This window comes from Camelus dromedarius, chromosome X (genome assembly GCF_036321535.1).
Source record: "Camelus dromedarius isolate mCamDro1 chromosome X, mCamDro1.pat, whole genome shotgun sequence".
Classification (NCBI taxonomy): domain Eukaryota; kingdom Metazoa; phylum Chordata; class Mammalia; order Artiodactyla; family Camelidae; genus Camelus; species Camelus dromedarius.
Window position 1 is genome coordinate 49,822,590 of NC_087472.1, and position 21,453 is coordinate 49,844,042.

At 34.3% G+C, this 21,453-nt stretch overlaps 1 protein-coding gene across 2 annotated transcripts in view; it reads left to right on the plus strand.

Moving 5' to 3' along the window:
• CHM (CHM Rab escort protein) overlaps positions 1–20,984 on the plus strand; it is a 151,114-nt gene extending 130,130 nt beyond the window's left edge. For both annotated transcript variants that reach the window (XM_064483002.1, XM_010983756.3), the window contains exons 13-15: positions 6,708–6,806; positions 12,078–12,238; positions 17,635–20,984. In XM_064483002.1, coding sequence (XP_064339072.1) covers positions 6,708–6,806; positions 12,078–12,238; positions 17,635–17,826 — 452 coding nt within the window. In that variant the 3' untranslated portion in view covers positions 17,827–20,984. The remainder of the gene's footprint in view (positions 1–6,707; positions 6,807–12,077; positions 12,239–17,634) is intronic.
• Positions 20,985–21,453: the final 469 nt, after the last annotated feature.

The following is a 21,453-nucleotide window of genomic DNA, read 5'->3' on the forward strand; positions in this document are numbered from 1 at the left end:
GAAAAACAGGAATTGTTTAGTAGTAATTTAAGTCTTTTTTACTTTAAATACTGGGTTTTATTGAAGTCTAAATCAAGTATAGTCCATTCTTCATTAGTTGTAGCAATCTGTATATAAAGATTTATTTTCCTTTTAAGGATGTTACTGATTTCAAAGGTGTTTTTCCCCACTTAAACGTGAGAAGATGAAGAAATTTAAATTTGTCACAGGTACTCTGCTCTTAGTTAATGAAGGTTTTATGTTATTCTTTCTGAGCGCATACTAAATACTCGTTGACTAATTCTGATAGTTTATCTTTCCCTCTGTTCAGTACCTACTTACTGCTCAAACTCACCCATTCTTCAGTCAGCCAGCTTTGACTTTCTACCCATTGAGAACAGGTTAGAAATTTGTGACCTTTTACAGTATAATTCAGTAAAATTCATAGTATTGACCAATACTATGGTACTTTATATTAAATATTCAACTGCTGTGTTACATTCAGTGAAGTATACATAAAATTCATTTTGTAGTCTTTGTCAAAGAGAATCTCATATTAACGTTTTAGGCATCATGTAATAAGCTAGGATATATAATTCTCAATCTTTTCAATTTTTAAATAATTTTACTTTTTCTTTTTACAAATCATGTTTTAGACATTTTTAAAAGACTATTGAAAGCATTAATTTTATTATTTAATCATTTAAATCTCCTTTACAGAAAAAGATACATGACTTAGTGGGGAAAAAAATAGGTTGAAATCAAAATAACACCATTCTGGCTAGACTTTTTAATTCTTCATCCAGTGCTGTGCAAATACTGCACCACACCGTAGTCTTAAGTATGTAGCCAAGAATGTGCTTAAAACATTAAAATACCTTAAATTTACTTTCACTTTTTAGTCTCCTAACTTAAGGATTTTTCATGGCTTAAATCTGGCTTTATTTAGAATTTGTAAAGCCATAAGTGTGCAATTGAAGTTTACCTCCATAAGGTATGGGAATGGTGTATATGAAAGGTACTTGCAAGGCAACTAAATAGTTCACTGAAAAGAAAGATGCATTCTAATGGCACAGTAGTGTGTGGTAGTTGAGAACATAGGCTAGGTTCAAATCCCTGCTCTTTTACATACTTGTCTGATTGACCTTAGGCAAATTAGTTAAGCTCTCTGTGCCTCAACTTCCCTATCATTAAAATAGGGATGATGATAGTATCTACCTCAGGGTTGTTATTGGATTAAATTCATGTGAACAGTGTATGGCACTTAAGAGTAGAGAGAACATTGGGAACCATAGAGGTATGTTCCAAAACATGGATGGATACCCTTGGAAACATGTCTTGGTGAGCTGAGCCTGTTATCCCGCATTTATTTCAGAATAATTTCATGCTCCAAAAGCAGACTTCTGATCTGCGTATAGACCAGAAATGCCTAGTAGAGATGCCTTCTAAGGAAATTGGAAATGCCTTTTGTTCAAAATAAAAATACCTTAGGTGATTAGTTAAATGAGTTTCCATTACGATGGAATTGAGGTTAGATAGGAAAAGTTTGAGAGCTAGTTAGAAATATCCATTAGCTTGTAAATCCTGGCCTATAATACATCATTTATGTAGTACCCCCTAGTGTGCTGTAATCTCCCCAAATGTATTCTTCAGAGAGCTGAAATCCTTTTGGGATTGAAATATTTTAGGAATGGTCGGGGGAGGGTGTAGCTCAGTGGTAGAGTGCATGCCTAGCATGCAGGAGGTCCTGGATTCAATTCCCCAGTACCTCCATTAAAGATAAATAAATAAATAAAAACCTAATTACCCCCCCAAATATACATATATAGTTTTTTTCTTTTAGGAATGAAGTTCTTAAATAATTATCTTCTTAGCATGTTTCACACATTTCCTTGCCATACTACACCCAGTATTTGAAACATTTTCACCTTTTTCTTATAATTTAGGGATATTGTGAACATTATTGTATTTCATTATAATCCAACTATGCCCTTGAGGACCATTGAAGTGTTTAGGCATATTTGTTCCTATGCTAAGTGACCCTCTACTGTCATGCTTTTATTATTTCTTGCATCTACATTTTATATGTCTTTCTCCAGCTGTTTTCATGTAACTTTCAGGATGTTTCTTTCTGGCAGCACTTTCCACTGACTTCCCTTCCCTTTTGTTGGCTACTTGGAATCTGCAGAGGGCCAGGAAACAAGAGAGCCGATCTTGTTGAAATTGCATATGACGTTAACATAAACAAATTCTGAGCAAGTGGTCCTGTTAGTCTATGAGCATTGTAACAGCTACCTAGAGTGCTGGAAAGCTTTTCTTTGGGGTAGGGCACACTTCTGGTTCTTAATTGTATGTAAAAGACTTCTGGATAAATGAGATGTTACTGTAATTGCAATATAAACAGAGGTCAGTATTGGTTAAGTTGGTATTTTGGTATGCTGATAGCAAATCATTGTTATCCATTAATGTAGGGCTCTTCTAAGCAACCCTAGGTTAGTCTACTTATTTTATCTTTTTTAAGGTAGTAATATTACATTTTAAAAAATTATTAATCAATTTAGTTCCTCTTCTTTCAGGTAATTTGATTCAAATTTTAAGATAGTTAAATATTTGGAATTTATTGTGTTTTGCAAAGCTGAACAAGTTCTGTTTTTCACACACATAGTTCATCTTTCAGAACATACCTTACATTTTTATTGTCTACTCATCCTTTCTTATATTCTAAATGTATCTATTATGGAATTTATTTTCTTTTAAAGTAATTTGGAAAGGAGAAAAACATCATCTCTGTAGCCCTTCCATTTGACATCCAAGTTCACACTCTTTATAATGCTTAAAAATATTCTGGGCAGCTTGAGATTTTTTTTTTTTTTTTTTTGGTACATAATCCATCAGTAGCAGCTGTTTTATTCTGGGATTTGATGTTACAGGATGTTATTTATCTGTGATACGATTATACATATATAAATACATAGTGTGAATATATATATACATGTATATGTATATACACCCCTATGTATCTATGTATATGTGTGTGTGTGTATGTATGTATATATATATATGGATAATCAAGAATTTTGTGTAGGTACTGGTTCATATAATCTTTTCTGCTTTTACAATCCTATAAAGAAAATGTTATATGCTTTTTATAAAAATGAGTTTAGATAATGATTTAAAACAATCATTGGTGCCTTTTTCCTTTTTTGTTTTTTAAAAATGTGACTATATAAATTATTTTTATTAGTATTGTCATGAAGCACGAATTTGATCTTACAAGTAGACTTACTTTTCCTCATGATCTTAAGTTGGCATTCAAGGGGGATTTTTTTGTTTGTTTTGTTTCATTAAATTCTTTTGAGAAAGTGCAGGCTGACCCTGGAGTTACTCTGGGGTTTTTCATGGTTGGATTCAGCAACCAAATTGTGTACCATATGGCATCAAACTCAGTTTTTCACTTGGTATCATAAAGAAAATGTGTTACTGACCTTTTCTATCTTACTGACACAGTCATATATTTTTACTTAGACTATATTATATAAATGGCATTTGGCCTTTAAGCCTATATGAAAGGCAAGTTATGAGCTGCATTGATTCCTATATACATAAATTATTTAGTCCTAGTTAGGTTGCACAACAAAATGCACCTGTTGACTAGCCTATACATAAAGTTTCTTTAAATGCATTTTGAACAGTTTTGCCTACTCGTATAGGGTGAATGCTGTGCGATAATCTCAGAAGTTTGAGGAGTATATTTCCTCCTTTTTTCTGCAAGCATTCATTTTGGTTTTACATTCACATTTGTAATGTCGCAAGTTTGTTTTTAATCTGTCATCATTAAAAGAATCATGGCTGATGAGTACAGAGTCAGATTCATAAAACTTCAGAACTAGAAGTCATCTTGTAATGGTGGTGGTTTCATGGGTGTATACATCTATCAAAATTCATCATATTGTACATCTAAAAATGTGTAGTTTACTATACAGGAATCATACCACAGTAAAAGTGTTACAAAAAAGAAGTCTTGTAAATGATCTGATTTCACCCCTTCCACTTAACCACGAGGACAGTAAGGCCCGAGAGATAAACTGACTTGGCCAAGTACATACAAAGAGCGGAAGTAATACTAGACCTGCATAACCATACTCTACTGTGTCAACCTGCTACTGTAATTATACTTGTCACTTTTATCACTTTTAAATGTGCACATTGTTATTGTACAAATTCTGAGTAGAAATCCTACTTATCATATGTTTCAAAACAACAATAACAACAGCTTGTAAGAATTTTATAGATAGATCTTAAAATGCCTTTGAGCATTTTCCAGGCAGATTTAAATAATTTGAGGATTATCCATTGATACTTTCCTTACCTCTACCCTGGTCAATCAGATAATTTTCCACATTTCATATAAGAAACTAGTAAAATTTTCCTATACATGTGTATACGTACATATATTTATATGCACATGAATGTCTGTTTAGAACTGTGAGTGACTTAGTGTCTGCTCACGGCAGGGAAGTGAAGTATCTTTAGCCACAAATATTCACTGAACACCCACTGTAAGTGAAAGTTGTATTTGACAAAGAAGAGAAAAAAACAACTCTAAAGTTGACCCTTGCAAGAGACTTATGAGAGGTATGAAGATTAATAAACCAATTTGGAAAATAATCTGAATTTTTAAAAAATAACACAGTCAACCTCTCTGATTTAAAAAGAAGGAATGAATTCAGAGTAACCTATATAAGGAAACAGGTAAAAGGAAAAGCAGGAAATATAGGGAGGAAAAAATAGTTGTTCATACCTTAAATGTGTTAATCGATTAATAATGTAGCATCTAAGCAGAATCAAGGTACAAACATTAGAATTCAAGTTATGAATGTCTTTAATTTTTCTAAGAATTATAATGAAACTCATTAAGTTCAAGATGGTAATCCAACTGCACTACTAGAAATTTTTGCGAGCATTCCCTGAACTAACTCTGTTGCATTGTTAGGAAACATAAGGATGTAATTACTCCAGTGTATTTCTTTCTTATATCCTGTTTAACAAAACTAGTTTACCATTAAGATCTTTTTCAAAATAGATTTTTTTGTTTATATTCATGTTCATTTGCTTTTTCTCTAGTATGCATTAATTGAATAGGAAAGAACTGAAAAATTGAGAACTTTGACATGAACATTGGTATTTTATGAGACTGTGGGATGAAAGACAGGATCATTTCTCTTGAGTTATAGCAGAGATTTCTGCCTTTGTAGTTACATATTTTGTTTAATTCAGCATTTATCTAGGGAGTTTAAACTCCATCCTCACCAAAGTTATATGGCATTTGAAAATTTTATGTTAATTAGGAATAATTTTGTTGTGAGGGCTATTATACTTTTTGAAATAATTAGTACCATTATATCCTACAATATCCCAGAACCATTGTTTTGTTCATATAAAACATTGTCTACATAAGGTAGATCTTTTATTAGGCCGTACATAAGAACTTTCTGAGAATAAAACTTTCTTTGGTGTACCTGCAAAAAAAATACTTCAAAATTTATTTTTAGCTCACATGGTTATTAAGAGTCCCTCTATGCTTATATATGTTTTCTGGCTACTCTTTGCCAGAAATGTAGAATGGATTTTAATAAAGAGAACCTATTCTGATGTTGTGCTTCCATGATGAACTTTGAACCATCTTCTTGGAGTTTAAAAAAAAAGTCTACTAGTCTGAAATAAATTTTTAGGAAAGAAGTGCATGTACTTTTCTGCTGGTGTTTTAGCAGAAGGAATTTCTCAGTTCTTATATTGTTCTCTAATATATTCTTCCTGCCATTAATTCTGTTTGCCCTAAACCCTTTCTAGAACCACAAGAATCTCTCCCATTTAGGGATTCTCTTAGTTCTTTCTTTCAGTACATAGAGCCTTTTGGCCTTGCTTTATCTTTGTGTGTAGGCCTTGAGGAATTCTGGGTGCGTTAAGCTACAGTATTTTGCTTTTGTGAAGGGCCTTGTTTGTATGTGATATTCTCTAACCCAAGCATTCTCTGAGGTCCAGGCCCCATGAATCTGTAAATGCAAAAAGAAATCCTGAAAATACTAGATTTATTAATAAATTAATATTAAAAATAATATTAAAATATTGTAGACTGGTTTGACTTGTGCCATTTTATGGACTGTCAAGTATATGTATGATTCAAACTAAGCTAACAGCGTTCCCTCAAAAGTTTTCTTAGAGAACCCTATAATTAGATGATTTGTTGTTAACTTACCAGTAATGTTTATATAAATGGATTTTTCTGTCTGAAGAATATGATGTGTGTTCTCTAGGTAAATAAATATTCCACTTTTAGTCCTTTTTATATAATATTTTGCTTAGCAATCTTTCATCCACCCTCTTTGGGAATGTTATGAGTCTAACTTAAGCTCTTTCTGTGAATAAGTGGTTTTCTAAGCTTTTCTACTTTGCTGATTTTACAAAATGAATTATCAACTGGTACTTCTTCTTGGGTCTTAGTGGGCTTCCTCTTAGTTGTTAGTTAACATATATTTTTGCTATTTAGTTAACACACATAGCATACTGTTACGGTTTTTACATGCCCCCATCACTAGAACATTAACTTCTTGAAGGAAGGAGCTGTGATTTGCTCGGCTGTTACCCTGGCACCAGCTTAGTGCCTTGAATATGAGTGCACAGTGAAATTTGTGATAAGCAAGAACTCAAAATATTATTTTTTTAAACAGATTTGGTTCATTTGACTTGTACATCTGCTAAAACAGCAAGAGAAGATTTAGAACCAGTTGTGCAGAAATTGTTTACTCCATATACCGAAACGGAGATAGGTAAGAACGATAATCAGTGATTCCTGATGGAAAGGTAATGTGACTACTTTACCCCTCTTAGATCTCTCATGAAGATTTCTGCAACCTGAACTGAAATATGATATATTCAGCAATAATGCTTACATGTTTTAGTAGGATGATTGAGCACATTCTCTTCCTAAAAATGGGAAAATACTTACCCTCTAAAGTTAAAGGAAAAATATACATCTCACACAGAGTGTGATTAAGTGCAAAAATATACATTTATATGTGTACATAGTTACATGCATAGAAAAAAGACTGCCAGGAACTCTTTTGATGGGATTATGGACAATTTTCTTGGTTTTTTTTTCCTTTTAATTTTATTTTACAGGTAGGTGTTGGACAAAGGGCATATATTCTTGTATCTTCATTTATGAAAAAAAAATTGGTTCAGCTGAGAGAAGATTATAATATTAATTGATAAATATAAGAATCCTTCCTAGATAATAATTGTCTTTTAATGCTTAGCATGCTAGTGATGTGATAAATATTTAGCTTTCAAAACAGTATATGCCACTTTGCTATTCAATGGTGGAAAAATGCTTTTCAACCACAAATTTTTTAAAACTTTTCTCCCCATATCACAGGTGGTTCTTGTACCTGTGAATGGCCAAATTGTAGTGTATTCTGTGTGTAAGTGATCAAAAATTAGCCTAATGGATCTATTTCATTTATATGAAGTGACAGTGCTTTTTGTTAGATTTGCATGTTCACTTGCATCCTGGCCAGTTTCCTCATTGACTGATCTATCTTTATTTTCTTTGGATGTTATGTTTCTGCAACCATTTATATACTCTTACCTGTTGTATTTTCTTTTGGTTCACCTCCTTGTGTCTTGTTTTCTTAATGCAGAGATAGTGCATAAAGGGGCACTTACATTTATATAGGAAGACAAACTGATCCATCCTCAGGAACTAATATCAATAGAGTTAATTTTTTTTTTGAGCTGCCTGAGGAAAATCCTGCAATCTGAAAATTTACTTCATTTTACTTCAAAATTATATTTGTTTTATTTTTGTACATTTCTATTTCTCATATAAATGTTTGGATTGTTAATAATTTGATTGCAAAGTTATGGTACATGATAATATTCCTGAACTGAATATGGAATCATGCTTTTGTTTTTGGCTTTAATTACCTTGTGTATAAAAACTGAATTCTTTATTTCTAAAGTTTTTCATATTTTTGTTGTAATTTCATTGTGGTGGTCCCAAATAATACACTAAATGTCAGTCTTATATTGTTGTTCACTTTTTTAATGGATTTGATTTTCTTTTTTAAAAAATCAAGATTGGGAAATTACATGTTCGTTACTTAACATCCTCTAGCCACTTTAGATTTTTAAACATTAATCTTAATGGTTAATGTGATCCCATTTTGAAATGATGTATTGTTTAGAACCTGAGTGAAATTCTTTAGTAGGAACTGTGTGCTCAGTGGGGTCCTCAGGTGCACTGAGGCACTGAGAAGCTAGTTTTCACTGACACATAGGCCTTTTTATCATCAGGATGAGGTAGTGGTCATATTTTAATTAAAATGTCAGAACAAATACTGTTGGAGTTATTGAAAATGAATCACCAGATAAAGTGAGCACTGGGCCATGGCAGGTCAAAGAGGCAAAGTCACCTGGAGAAGAGAACTCGATTCATTTTCCTGCCTAAATGAGGAAGAAGGAACTTTATGAGCAATATGAACTTTTAATACATTCAAGCACATTTTTCTCTGTAGCAAAAGCCCCTATTTTTACAGATTGATGGCTTTTATTCTTATGTTTTAATTAGTTGACAATAATATGAAACTGTATGCTCTGGAGCACTGTAAGGATTTTGTTTAAAAATATGTGCCAAAGGAATAACGTTATTTAAGCTTACTTTCTTTTTATTTGAGTTCTGTGTTCTGTGTAGTGGTGTGCTTCAGAAGCTTTTGTGGAAGTCAGCCTTTCAAGGAAGGCTTTCAACCTTCAGCCTTGCAAGGAAGTTTATTTATTGTAAAAGATAGTGTTCTCTTCTCAAATACAGTACTTCTTTGCCACTGTATCTGAGAGATTCCAATAGCATTGTGAAGGTATTCGTTCTTTTTCCTCTCTTACTTTTTCATTTTAAAGATATCAGCCAGAGTTCTTGACATATTCTCTGTCTTAAGAAGCAGCTGTACTAATACTTCTAAGAACCCTACTTCCCAGAGTCCTTTAAGAACATCAAAGATCTATAAACTCCTCCCTACTCCATAGCAAGGACATTTCAGATTTTTTATGCTTAATAAATCTGATTCTGCAGGTGAGAAAATTAGGTGATTCCTCACCATTCATACGTGCAGTTATTCTTCCAGATTCCGTAATATCCTTCAAAGCACTGAGTGAGCAGTATGCTCTAATCTCACTGGTGAAAATTTCCTAACTGGTGTTTTATTTTACCTAGGAAATTGAGATTTTCAATACAAATTGAAGCAAGAATTTCATTAGTACTGTATCTTCAAATGTCTGCAATGTAATAGCATCACTGCACCATTTTCTTTCTCCTTTTCCCTCCACTGGGCACAGCATGTGGAGTTATCTCATTCCATCTCATTCAGTTCCTATATCAAAAAAAAGCCACGCTGCCTAAAAACAGAAATTCCCCTTATAGGTGTCGTTTTGAAGTAGGTGGCTGGCAAGCGTGTTAAGTAATTGTTGGGCTGAGAAGTCAAATGCCCTGTCTTAATTCTTTTTTATGCTTATTGTGTCTGAATTAGATCACTGCTGTGACAGTCTACTATTTTCTTAATCTTGTGCTATTATTCTGCTCTGTTACTAAAATAGTTTACCCTCTCTCTAAACATTGCTCGTAACTATAGACCATTTGTTGCTTTCATTTGCTATGCCATTGTTGAGTTTCTCTGGCCTACTTTATTATGTACTTGCCTCAGTTTAATTTGCCCAAGATTTTATTCTAAATCACCTATTACTTGTTTAGTCCTTGACACAATCTAATTGAATGAAATGAGCTATTACAGAAAGCCAGTTCTATTGATGGCCAAGTGATGTATTCCTAGCCAAACCTCAACAACTTTAATATATTTTTTTGACAATTGTGCACTTCACAGTTGCATGTTATTTTTCCAGTTATCTCTCTGCCTTCCAGCTGGCCTCAAAGAAAGATGAAGTGATTATATGTTTCTTTGAGGGTTTTAAGGTCAGAACTTGATAACTCCCTTGTATCTAGAGCATTCATCTCCAGCCTATGTCAACTTTTCATCTTCCTCTTGATTTCTTTTCAAAGCTTCAGCCTCTATGAAATTTCTTTCCTATAATAGATTGGATTATTCATTTTTCCCAACTTCTATTGAGTGAAAGCCCTCCTCTGAGCTGAAACTTTCATAAAATACAAGATAAGTTCTCTTAGTTTATGCTTAGAAATGGACTGAGCAGTATTAAAGGACTTTTCAGACCTTACCCCACTTTTTTGCAGTGCTCCCAGGGTGTGGTTTCACAAGTCATAGGCAGTATGTTTAATTATCTTCCTATAAGATTTAGTGAAACTAAACTCACCAATAAATTTAATAAAAGCCATATATGGCTTTAGCTGTGATGTATGTTATGTTCCTTTATTTTGCTAATAAATAGATTTTGCCACCTATTGTGTACTTATATGAAGTTAGTGCTACCTTAGACTCATAGATCTTAGCATTAGAAAGGGGTATCTTAAAGGATCACTTCTATCCTAAGTTTCTTCATCCTATCACATTAATAATTATGGGTTATTCAGGATGAACTAGAAAAAACATTTGGTAGTCTTGTAGTGGGGATATTTTAAATTAAGTATAATAAAAACCTATTTGTCATGAATTGGGGAATAGGACAGTCTTTTTAATTGAATACTGCTATTAGCTAACTTTTCCACAGTGATTATAAATTTAACAATAAGAGTTAATTAACTAGATAGTTATACCTTTAGCATTTTTTTTATGATTCACAAGGTGCCTCATGGTCTTGGGTAATCGTTATGCACATCCATTATTATCATTGTACAGAATTTGAATTTTCCTTCAGATTCAGCCTAAGAAAACACTGTAGTCAGTAAATATATTAACAGCAATATTTTCTGTTTTCAACCAAAGAAAATTTAATTATAACATTTCTAAGGAAAAGAAGTGTAGAAATAATTAAGAGAGCAAGGAATAGGCTTTAGGTATTGAGGTTAATAAGGTTGGATCTTTTAACAAGCACACCATACTTGCTTATATCTGAAAACAGGATTAAAATCAGTTCTGAAATTATTCATCAAGCATCTGTTGTGTGCCAGGCCCTGTATTTGGGAACATGAAAAAGCAAGAGAATAAGGACTAAGTCTACTTCATCTTTTTATCCCCAGCTCTCTGCCCAATGCCTAATACACATAATAAATGCTTGCTGTTAAAAGAGAGAATGTGTACTAAAAACACCTGGTGGTCTCACAATCTTATCTTTGTTGTTGGTTGGCTGGCATTACTTTCGTACTCTAGCAGGAAAGAGTGTTAGTGAGTTAGGCTATCCAAGTTTTAACCCTGTATATACTATTTAGTATATTGAACATTAGTGTGTTTTAGTATATATTAGCTATTTAGTAACAGCTATATTGAGATTCATATATCATACAGTTCACCCATTTAAAGTGTAAAATTCATTGGTTTCTAATGTATTGTTCCAACATCACCACAGTCAATTTTAGAATCTTTCCATCACCCCTAAAAGAAACCCCAGGCCCATTAGCAGTTATCCCACTCTTATCCTCAGTCCCCAACCCCAGCTCTCGGTAACCCTAATTGACTTCCTGTCAGTATAGATTTCTCTATTCTGGACAATCTCATAATCCTATATATAGTATTGGCTTGTTATATAATTTTTTAAGTTGGTCTGTCCATGTGAAACATATGAAAATCAATTTATGTTAACTTCTCACTTCAGTAGGCATAATTTAAGGATGAATGTGATCATATGCACTTTGATACTGGCAATGAGAAATAGTAGAAATTCAAAGGAACGTGATTGGAGTTAAATCTAATAATCAGAATAATTTTAAAAATCTAACTTGTCTTAACTAAAAAAGCCAGCATTGCTTGAAATGCCATACACATGTATTAAAGTCTGTGAATATAGATTTACTATTACTTATATATAAAGCTTTGATGTACTACATTGTATAGTCATGACTTTGTTGGTAGTTGGCTACATATTGCAGTAATTGACAGGCATATTGTGCTTTACATGTAAGTAAAATTTATGTCTGTGTTTAGAAAATGAAGAAGTTGAAAAGCCAAGACTTCTGTGGGCTCTTTACTTCAACATGAGAGATTCTTCAGACATCAGCAGGAACTCTTATAATGATTTACCACCCAACGTTTATGTCTGCTCTGGCCCAGACTGCGGTTTAGGAAATGATAATGCAGTCAAACAGGTTGGTGTTTCTCAGTTTTGTGTTAAGAAGTTGGTGCGGTAGGGAAAGTGAATTGTTTTATTCCTCTAGGAGGTGAGAAAAGAGACTTAAAACGCCTCTCTCTCATTTAATACCATCTCTGCAATTTGCCCCTGAACTTTTTCTCTTTGAACAACAAAGCTACCTTAAATATACTTTAAATATAGTGTCAAGTATTTCCATGTTCTTGAATATAATGATGAACTCCAAGAGATTGTTTATGAGTTCCATTGTCAGAATAAGGATAGAATACGTTAGAAATACATATTCAAGAAAATGAATTGATAATGCCAGTATTCTAAAGAAACATTACTTCTAATTTAAATGATGGGCTATCATTGTATTTTGAAATACACAACCTTTTTTTCCTCTGGAAATGAGTCATTTTAAAAGGACTGTAACTGGTAAGGCATACAAAATGTATTTTTTAAATGGTACTTTTTTTGTATTTAAATTTAATTTTTTATTGAATTGTAGTTGATTTACGATATTAGTTTCAGGGATACAGCAAAGCAATTCAGTTATACATATGCATACATGTATATTAAAATGGAACATTTTTAAGGCACATTCTTATCTTGGAAAAGAATATGTAACTTACACAGTTTTTCACAATTAACATGATTCTTTTAATGTTTTGACACAAGCCAGTGTTCAAAAGCTACTATAATAGCTGCTTTAGAGTATGTTAAGTCAAGGTGGAATTTTGTGACAGCAGTCTTGGGCAGGATTATGAAGAGGTACAGGGCAGGCTGATGCAAAATGTCAAAATCAAACCATGATTCCACTAAGCTCAAAATTCATATGCACATACAAATACACTTCTGCTCTTTACAGGAAGAGAAGAGCAGAAAATACCATTTTCTGAGGCACAAGTCTAAACTACTTTTCACCAATGTAGTTGGCACATCTGTGTATTGAATCAGTAAATGGATAACTTAACATCATTCTAAGACCACAATTGGAAGTTCCATTCCCACTAGTGGCAGGGATCTTCTAGGACCAAATGGCCTCATTGAGCCTTTAGTCATAGCAGCAAGGCCATGGCCCATACATTTACAGGTTTTTGCCCAATTCTTTGTTTCTCATCTTCAGGGTCTAATGGTGATCCTGGATAATCGTATTCAGCCAGTGATAACAAGCAAAAACAGGAAGTCACATCTCTCATCTATCATTAATTCTGTTAGTTTACTAGGAACTCAGGATGGTTCAAGATCTACGTTTATGGCTCAGAATGATCAAGTCACTTTTGCTTTGATGTTCCAATTTTTTCCAAAATTGCCAATAAGTTATCAGCCAAGTAACTTAGGTCATTTTTATTCCTGAGTGAACATTAATATTTTTTTAACAAAAAGCCTTTTAAATAAGGACTTACTATGGTACAAGTGCTTATGTGATCTAAACTGCAAGCTAGAAGATTATAATTAAAGGATAAGTTTATCATAAGGTAATTTGTGCAGATGTTGAATAATGTAGACCTGTCTATTGTGTTCATATGGACTGTTTATGATTTGAAGACAGACTAAAAAGTACTTGTGACTTGCTAATTTTTGTAGTTGATGTCACTTCAGTCTTTTTCTGAACCTGACATATGATATTTCTTCTCTTAATGCAGGGAGTGTTTCATTTGCCCACACATACCAGTGAACAGACTGGTCTCTAGTCCCCTACTCCCAAAACACTGATAGTTCACTCCTCCTTCCGGAGCCCCCATTGCCTAGGAGCTGCCACTACCATGGGAACAAGAACACTTAAATAGTACTATATGCTGTGTTATATACTTCAAGTATAAAATGGGTTAAATTAGCTAGTGGGAGCTGGGCTGGCCATCTAACCACCATTTAGAATGTAGTTTGTGTGGACAGATCAGCAATCTGCTTATGACTTTTGGTAGAGAATTTGTAAGTTGAAGGCTAGTTTTATAGGCACCAAGTTGTTCACATATTGCAGTAGCATTCACTTTCTCAAGTCATTGAGGGAGAGGGCAATTTTAGGTGTCATATTTTCTGCAACTTATAATTGAGAATTTTCTATGTGGCAGCCACTGTCCTAAGCATCTCATATTTATTATCTTATTTGGTCCTCACAACAACCCTCTAGGGTAAGTATGTGTAACATCCCCATTTTACAGATGAGGAAACTAAGGCCCATAGCTGGTAAGTTTTCACCCAAAGTTTAATCCCAAGTCTGTTGGACCCCAGTGCTTGGATATTCTTCTAGGCTGCTCTGCTGTTTTTATCTTGTTAATGCAGATACATCCTAAATACATTAAACTGCTACGTTGACAAAATACTTACGTTTCTTTTGTGTAGAAGTAAGTTGAAGAAACATAGGAATATCTAAATAACTCAGCTTGTGCTCTCTGTACTTCCCAATATAAGGAAACTGAGTCATAATATAATTAGCCCTTTTTAATTATTTTAACCACATGAAAGTCTTTAACCCTTTAAGCTAACTTCTGGCTTAAAAAAGGGCAAGGAAGATTAAAAGTTGACAATTAAGTACTCTTAACTAAACTCTTTGTGACACCTCTCCGAACTCTAATCCAAATGGAAGATAGTCAGATTGAAACATTTCAGGTGTTACAGCATTTGCACCAGCCCCGGATGTAAACATCACTGTATGTTTAAGAAAAATACAAATAAACCAGTGTTAGTTTAGCAAAGTCTGAGAGGCAGAGATGGGATGAAGTAGAAGATGAGAAGACCAGAGAAGGTAGGCCTGAAGGGTTTTGTTTGCCATGATAGGGATCTGGGATTTTTATCCTGTTAGAGATGGGGAGTCATTGAGATTTTTTTTTTTTTTGGTGGTGGTGGTTTTAATTGAAGTACAGTCAGTTACAATATGTCAATTTCTGGTGTACAGCGCAATGTCCCAGTTATGCATATACATACGTAAATTCCTTTTCGTATTCTTTTTCATTATAGGTTACTACAAGATATTTAATATAGTTCCCTGTGCTATACGAAGAAACTTGTTTTTCATCTATCATCGGTTTTTATATATAGTAGTTAATATTTGCAAATCTCGAACTCCCAATTTATCCCTTCCTACCTCCTTTCCCCCTGGTAATCATAAGTTTGGTTTTACTGTGTCTATGAGTCTGTTTCTGGAGTCACTAAGTTTTAAGCCAGAAAGTGGCATAAATAGAATTTCATTTTCCATTGACCCCTCTGGGGACAGCATAAAGACAGTTACACAGGGGAACCCTAGAGGCAAAGTGACCAGTCCAGTTCTGGGATGTTGCAGTTTGTCCAGGAGAAAGATGGCACGTGTGTGGGCTATGTCTCCAAGGAAGGAACAGATGGAATCAAGAACTGGGAGATAATATAGACAGGTTTGGTGATTGATTGCGTGCAGAGTAAAGGAGAAGGAGAACGTATGCCGAGAAGGTAGAGAGGAAAGACAAAATGACCATGAGAGGAGCTAAAGTGTGAGGTAGAGGCCCTGACCTCAGTCCTCCTGCACCTAGGGACTAATTGTCTCTGGCAAAGACATATGGTGAGTCCCCAGGGTGAACAGCAAAGCAGGTGTCTCAAATATTTAACTTCAAAATATCTGTAATAAAATAACATGTCCAAAAATATGCCCCAGAACTATACTGAAGAGGGAAAGAAGCTATTTTTCTCTTCCTGTCCCATCTTTCAACTCCACATTAAAGCTCAAAAGTTTCTGTTTGCCACTCGTTCACCCAGTCCCAAAGAATATCAGGTTCAATCACCTGATGCATAAGTTTACCAACTATAGATGACTGATGCTAAATAGGATTTTGCAGCTCATATCATCTATATTGAAACTATTCAGTTCTGCCATTGCAGTGCAGAAGCAACCATAGACAATAGATAAATGATGGAGAAGCACTATGTTCAATAAAACTTTATTTACAAAAACAGGCAGCAGACAGGATCTGGTATATGGGCCAGAGTTGTGAACCCCTGGCCTAATGGATGACCTTGTGTATCTATTGGGAAGAAGGATTGAAATGGTGCGAAGGACATTGTAACCTTTAAAACAAAACAAGCATATATTTTAAAACCCTTCAATGATTTTCTTTTACTAGTAGGATAGAGTGCAAGCTCCCTCATAGGTCCCTGGCAGGTACCCTTATCTAACAAAGAACTGTATTCATCTAAATGAAAGTAGGAATGTGTTTAGAATAGAATAACAATGCTACTTGACACATTTACTTTCATGTGTGTGTGTGTGTATTTGTTATTGTTCATTAAGGTCACGTTTACTGTCTTATTCTCTTACCCCGTCAGACTAAGCTCAGCTTAAATATCAACATTTTCATTCTAAGTGAAGTAAGCCAAAAAGAGAAAAAAAAATGCCATATGATATTACTTATATGTGGAATCTAAAATATGACACAAATGAACTTATTTACAAAACAGAAACAAACTCACAGACATTGAAAACAAAATTATGGTTACCACGGGGCAAAGTGGGTAGGAAACGATAAATTGGGAGTTCGACATTTGCAGGTACCAACCGCTATATATAAAATAGCTATACAACACGTTTCTCCTGTGTTGCACAGGGAACTATATTTGATATCTTGTATCTATAATGAAAAAGAATATGGAAATGAATATATGTATGTATATGTATGACTGAAACATTATGCTGTACACCAGAAATTGACACAACATTGTAAACTGACCATACTTCAATTAAAAAAATGGAGAAAAAAATCTTTACATTTTAACTTTGTTATTGTTATTATTAATAACAATGACAACAGCTACCATATATAGAGGCTTACTCTTCAGCCATTTTATAGATAAGGAGATCAAAACTCAGAAGTTGAGTAGGCATTCCCCAGACCACATCACTGCTAAGTGGCAGAGCGAGCATTTGCACATGGCTGTCTATTCTGAGTCCATGTTCTTGAACACTGTGCTAGACTCCTTATAGCACAGGGGGAGGAAAATGATTTCGGAAAAGCAAATAGTTGAGCAGACAGTGAAGAACTTTCTTGATTTGAACAATGACTTGTTAAAATTAGGAGATGCTAAATTGGACTGTATGAATATCACAAATGGGTTCTCTTAGTAAACTAAAGAATGTTAAGAGAAATTGTATTTGTATTGACATGTAGAATAAATGTCCTTAAAATCTTAACTATCTGAGACTTGATAAAGAATCTTATCAAGGACTGATATACCTGAAGGGTGGACCTGAATGTGTGGACAGAATTCGAGGGAGAAAGTTGTGGAATTCTGAAAGCAGATTTTTAGAAGTTTATATATGCTGGATAAAGTTCTATAATTTAAAGAAAACTTTAAGGTGATACTTCATTTTTTTTAAGTTCCACAAAGGCACATATATTTCAAGATAATGTTCAAAAACTGTTATGCCCTATCTTTCCTGGCCAGGCTGAAGCACTTTTCCAACAAGTCTGCCCCAACGAAGACTTCTGTCCACCCCCACCAAATCCTGAAGACATTATCCTTGATGGAGACAGTTCACAACCAGAGGCTTTGGAATCCAGTGCCACACCAGAGGCCAACTCAGAGACTCTCAAGGAAAGTGGAAATCTGGGAAACTCAGAGGAGCCCTCTGAATAATGGGTATGTCCCCAAATGGATCCCACACTTTGGAAAATCCTCCTAGCCTCAGAGTCTTTGTGATTGAAGAATTACTTGAAAAATGTCGCAAAGCAGCAGCCAGTTGAGAAGCAGATCGTAGAAATCCAAAAGGGATTTCCTCAAAGAGACATTCCAAGACCACAAAACACTTGTAAAGCACATTAACTTGCCTGCTGTAAGATACCAAACCTGTGGAATTAGCAGATAAATATTATAAATGGATTGATTCCCAGGAATATAGTTATGGTTACAAAAGTGATCCTATGCATTGTTAGTAATTCTATGGTATTAGAACAGCTTTTGCTCGCCACTTTGGATCTTTGTTCGAAAGCCACATCTTCAGAATCAGCTCACATATTTCCTTTCATTCTTTGAGTTAGGTTTTTTGTATTGGGTATAAGCGTCACGACACAAACGATCAAATCATATGTAAATGTAGTGGAGAAAAACTAAAGTGTCATGATCCAGGCAGGAGCTTATGTTTGCAATAGAAGTTTGTTTTGTTTTCTATCTTGAGGGGTATTAAAAATGCTAATATTAAGATAGACATTTTTACAAATGCATCGTGAGTCCATTACTCACTTTTTTTTTAACGTTAGTAGTGGTATTTGTGTGTGAATCGTGAACACACTAGGAAAGCTCAATACTGAAGAAATGGAAAGAAAGATTGGAATATGGAATAGGCTTATTGGTACTGGGGAATTCTGTCTAGTCGAGTACCTGGAGCACACTAGCCTAATTGTCTATGGACCTAATTTCATCGTAGCTATGCTACTTATGATATTAGGCAAATTGTTTAACTTCTGAGCCTCAGTTTCTCCATATGTAAGGTGGAAATAGTAATACCCTGCCTACTGTATGGGAATGATTTTGAAGATAAATGCAGTGCCATGCTTAGAATTTTTTTTTTCTGGAATAAAAGCTGTTTCAGAATTTTCCTATTGACTTGGGGGTGAGTGTCAAAAAATCTCATGCAACAAATAATTGTTTGCTGTCAATGCCCCCAACACAATAGATTACAGTGTTTTTATTGTATTAAGCTTTTAAAATAAAAATCTATTTCCTAAATTAGTATTTTATAGTCTTATAGACAGGTAAACACAGTAACATGTGGTGTTGTGGTTTTGAATCTTAAGAAGGAACACACTCTAAATTCTTCATATTCCTTTTCTAGTAGGTAAACCTGAAACCACCAAGGACTCTACATAGAATACGATGATTGGTTAACCTGAATGTGCACTTAACATACAAATGTAAGGGCTGTATGTAGGTGGCAAATCTAGTTACAGTGACAGTGCCTATAATAATACTAACATTTTTCCAAATGCCACGCTCTGATGGTTTACCTTTTTTGAGCAATAGTTTGGACAGAACAACTTATTTCAATAAATAGATACATAAAAAGTTTATTGTCGTGCAGTCTGGCCTATAGTGCAGATCAGACAGCCCTGGCTACAAATAGAAAGCACATAGTTCTTACTCAGATACTTCAGCTGCAGCGGGGCTCTGACCTCTCCAGATTTCACAGATCTTAAAGGATGCCAGCTGTGTCAGGTCACAGACTCATGAGAAATGGAAAGCATCAAGGAATGTAGCTCCTCTCTCACCTTTCAAACCCCCTGCAGATAGAGCCAAATCCAGAGGAAAGGAAAACCTTCCTAGCCTCTCAGGCTACCCTAACCCCTCTCTCCAGTGTACAGCCTCTCCTCTGTCGCTTTAATCCCCTCTATCCTTCTCTTTCCCTTTTATAATGTTATACAAATCAGGGACAGTAGAATCACATTATAACCTACTTTGTTATATGGATTCTGATCAATCTTAAGTCATGTTTCCTGAAACCCAACTACAGCATGTACTAAATGCACAATATATACCTATAAGCACCAGGTATTGGCTCTGCCCCGCAGTACCAGCAATATAAACGGTTCCACTGTATGAGAGTTTTGAGTCTGAATACAATTGCAAGTCAGTTGCACCAACTGAGATACTGTACTTGGTTAGTCTTCGAGTTAAAGCCTCTTGAATGCAGCATGCACACTTATGTAAACAGCCAATCAGGGTAGACCCAGAATAGCTAGAAAAATTCTGATAGCTTTACTGCAGCTCTCCATATATAGAACAATGAAGGGGATATTCTGTGGTCTCCTGACCTAGTCCATACTGTACCTTATTTCATCCATTAGCCAGCATCAGAATCCCTCTTCCAGGTTATTTATTAAATACTGTTGAAATGTTTAAAAGCTCCTGAATATGATTAGTGATGATTAAGATATTACACAACTGTTAAAAACCTTGTATTAGAGAACTTTAGATATTTCATGTTGCCTCAGAATGTAATAGAAATTATTCTAAGAGCATTATTTTCAACTGTCTTAATTACTGCAAATATTTCTTTTTGTAGCTTTAAGTCAAATAAAAACCTTTCAATTTTGTTTTAAAACTGTAAGCCTGAAGTCATAAGAATAAAATTTATATGTTGCAGAAATTTCAGTAGCTAATTTTAAATTTTGAAAATTGCTATTATCAAAGAATTTTGATCATATGTTTAAAATGTTTATATGCATGCTTCTTATTAACCAAAAATGATAATACTGTTCTGTTTAGTGATCAAGATGAAAACTAATTACTAACCCTATGTTGCTACTGTATTTTTGTCTAGTCGGTATGCCTGCCCAGAAAAACAAATATATATATATATTATACACATATATTTTTCTATAGGAAAACTGAGCTATAATTTCCCCATCTTCTATAATGTTTAGTTACTCATAGTAAAATGGTCATGTTAACAGTTCACTTCTAGAATAGTAGTTTCTGAGATTGGCAGCCCTTTATCTAAAATAATGGCTATGTTAGTGACTAACTTCTGTCTCAGCTGTAGTTCCAGAGAAAGCAGCTCTCTGTCTAAAGTCCTAAAAACCTCAGAATAATTTGTTGAAATTTCATTGCGGAATAGTAGTAAGCCTTTAAAACAGTTTGCTTACAAGTAAGATATTTACTGCTATTGGTATTGAATCATTTCTCTCTACTCATAGTTGATTTTCTTATATGGATTTCAAAAAGCATGACTATATGACTTCAAAATTTGCACACTGTAACAGTAAGCCTTCAGAGGAAATAAAGTGTTTTTTAATGCCTTTCAGGCGTGGTATCCTATTTTTTAACATTAAAATTTTGTATATATGCCGAGAAATTAAAGATTGTCTTGGAACTGATTTATTTGTTGATATCAGTCTATTATTTAAACACATAGTTAATTGTCCAGCTCTATGGTTGGCTTTGTTTCTAGACATCCGCCACCTGTGTCAGGTTTGTGAGAAAGGCAATCAAATGCTACGTGGGTGCGATTTACTTAGCAAACTGTTCTAGATGCCAGCATCAGACCTCCTTCTGTTTAAAATCAGTGCTCTGAGGCATGGGATGTGGCTTTGCAATACATTACCTACAAACTGTTTTCACATCTCACTTAGTGTATGAGAACCTGAAATGTTTTTTTCTGTGGTGGTTGAGTCCCCAGCAGCATACTTGCAACAGACAAGATACTGCTGATGCTCTTTTCATGCAGAAACCATTCATTGAACTATGATTTGTTCTTTAATCAAATAA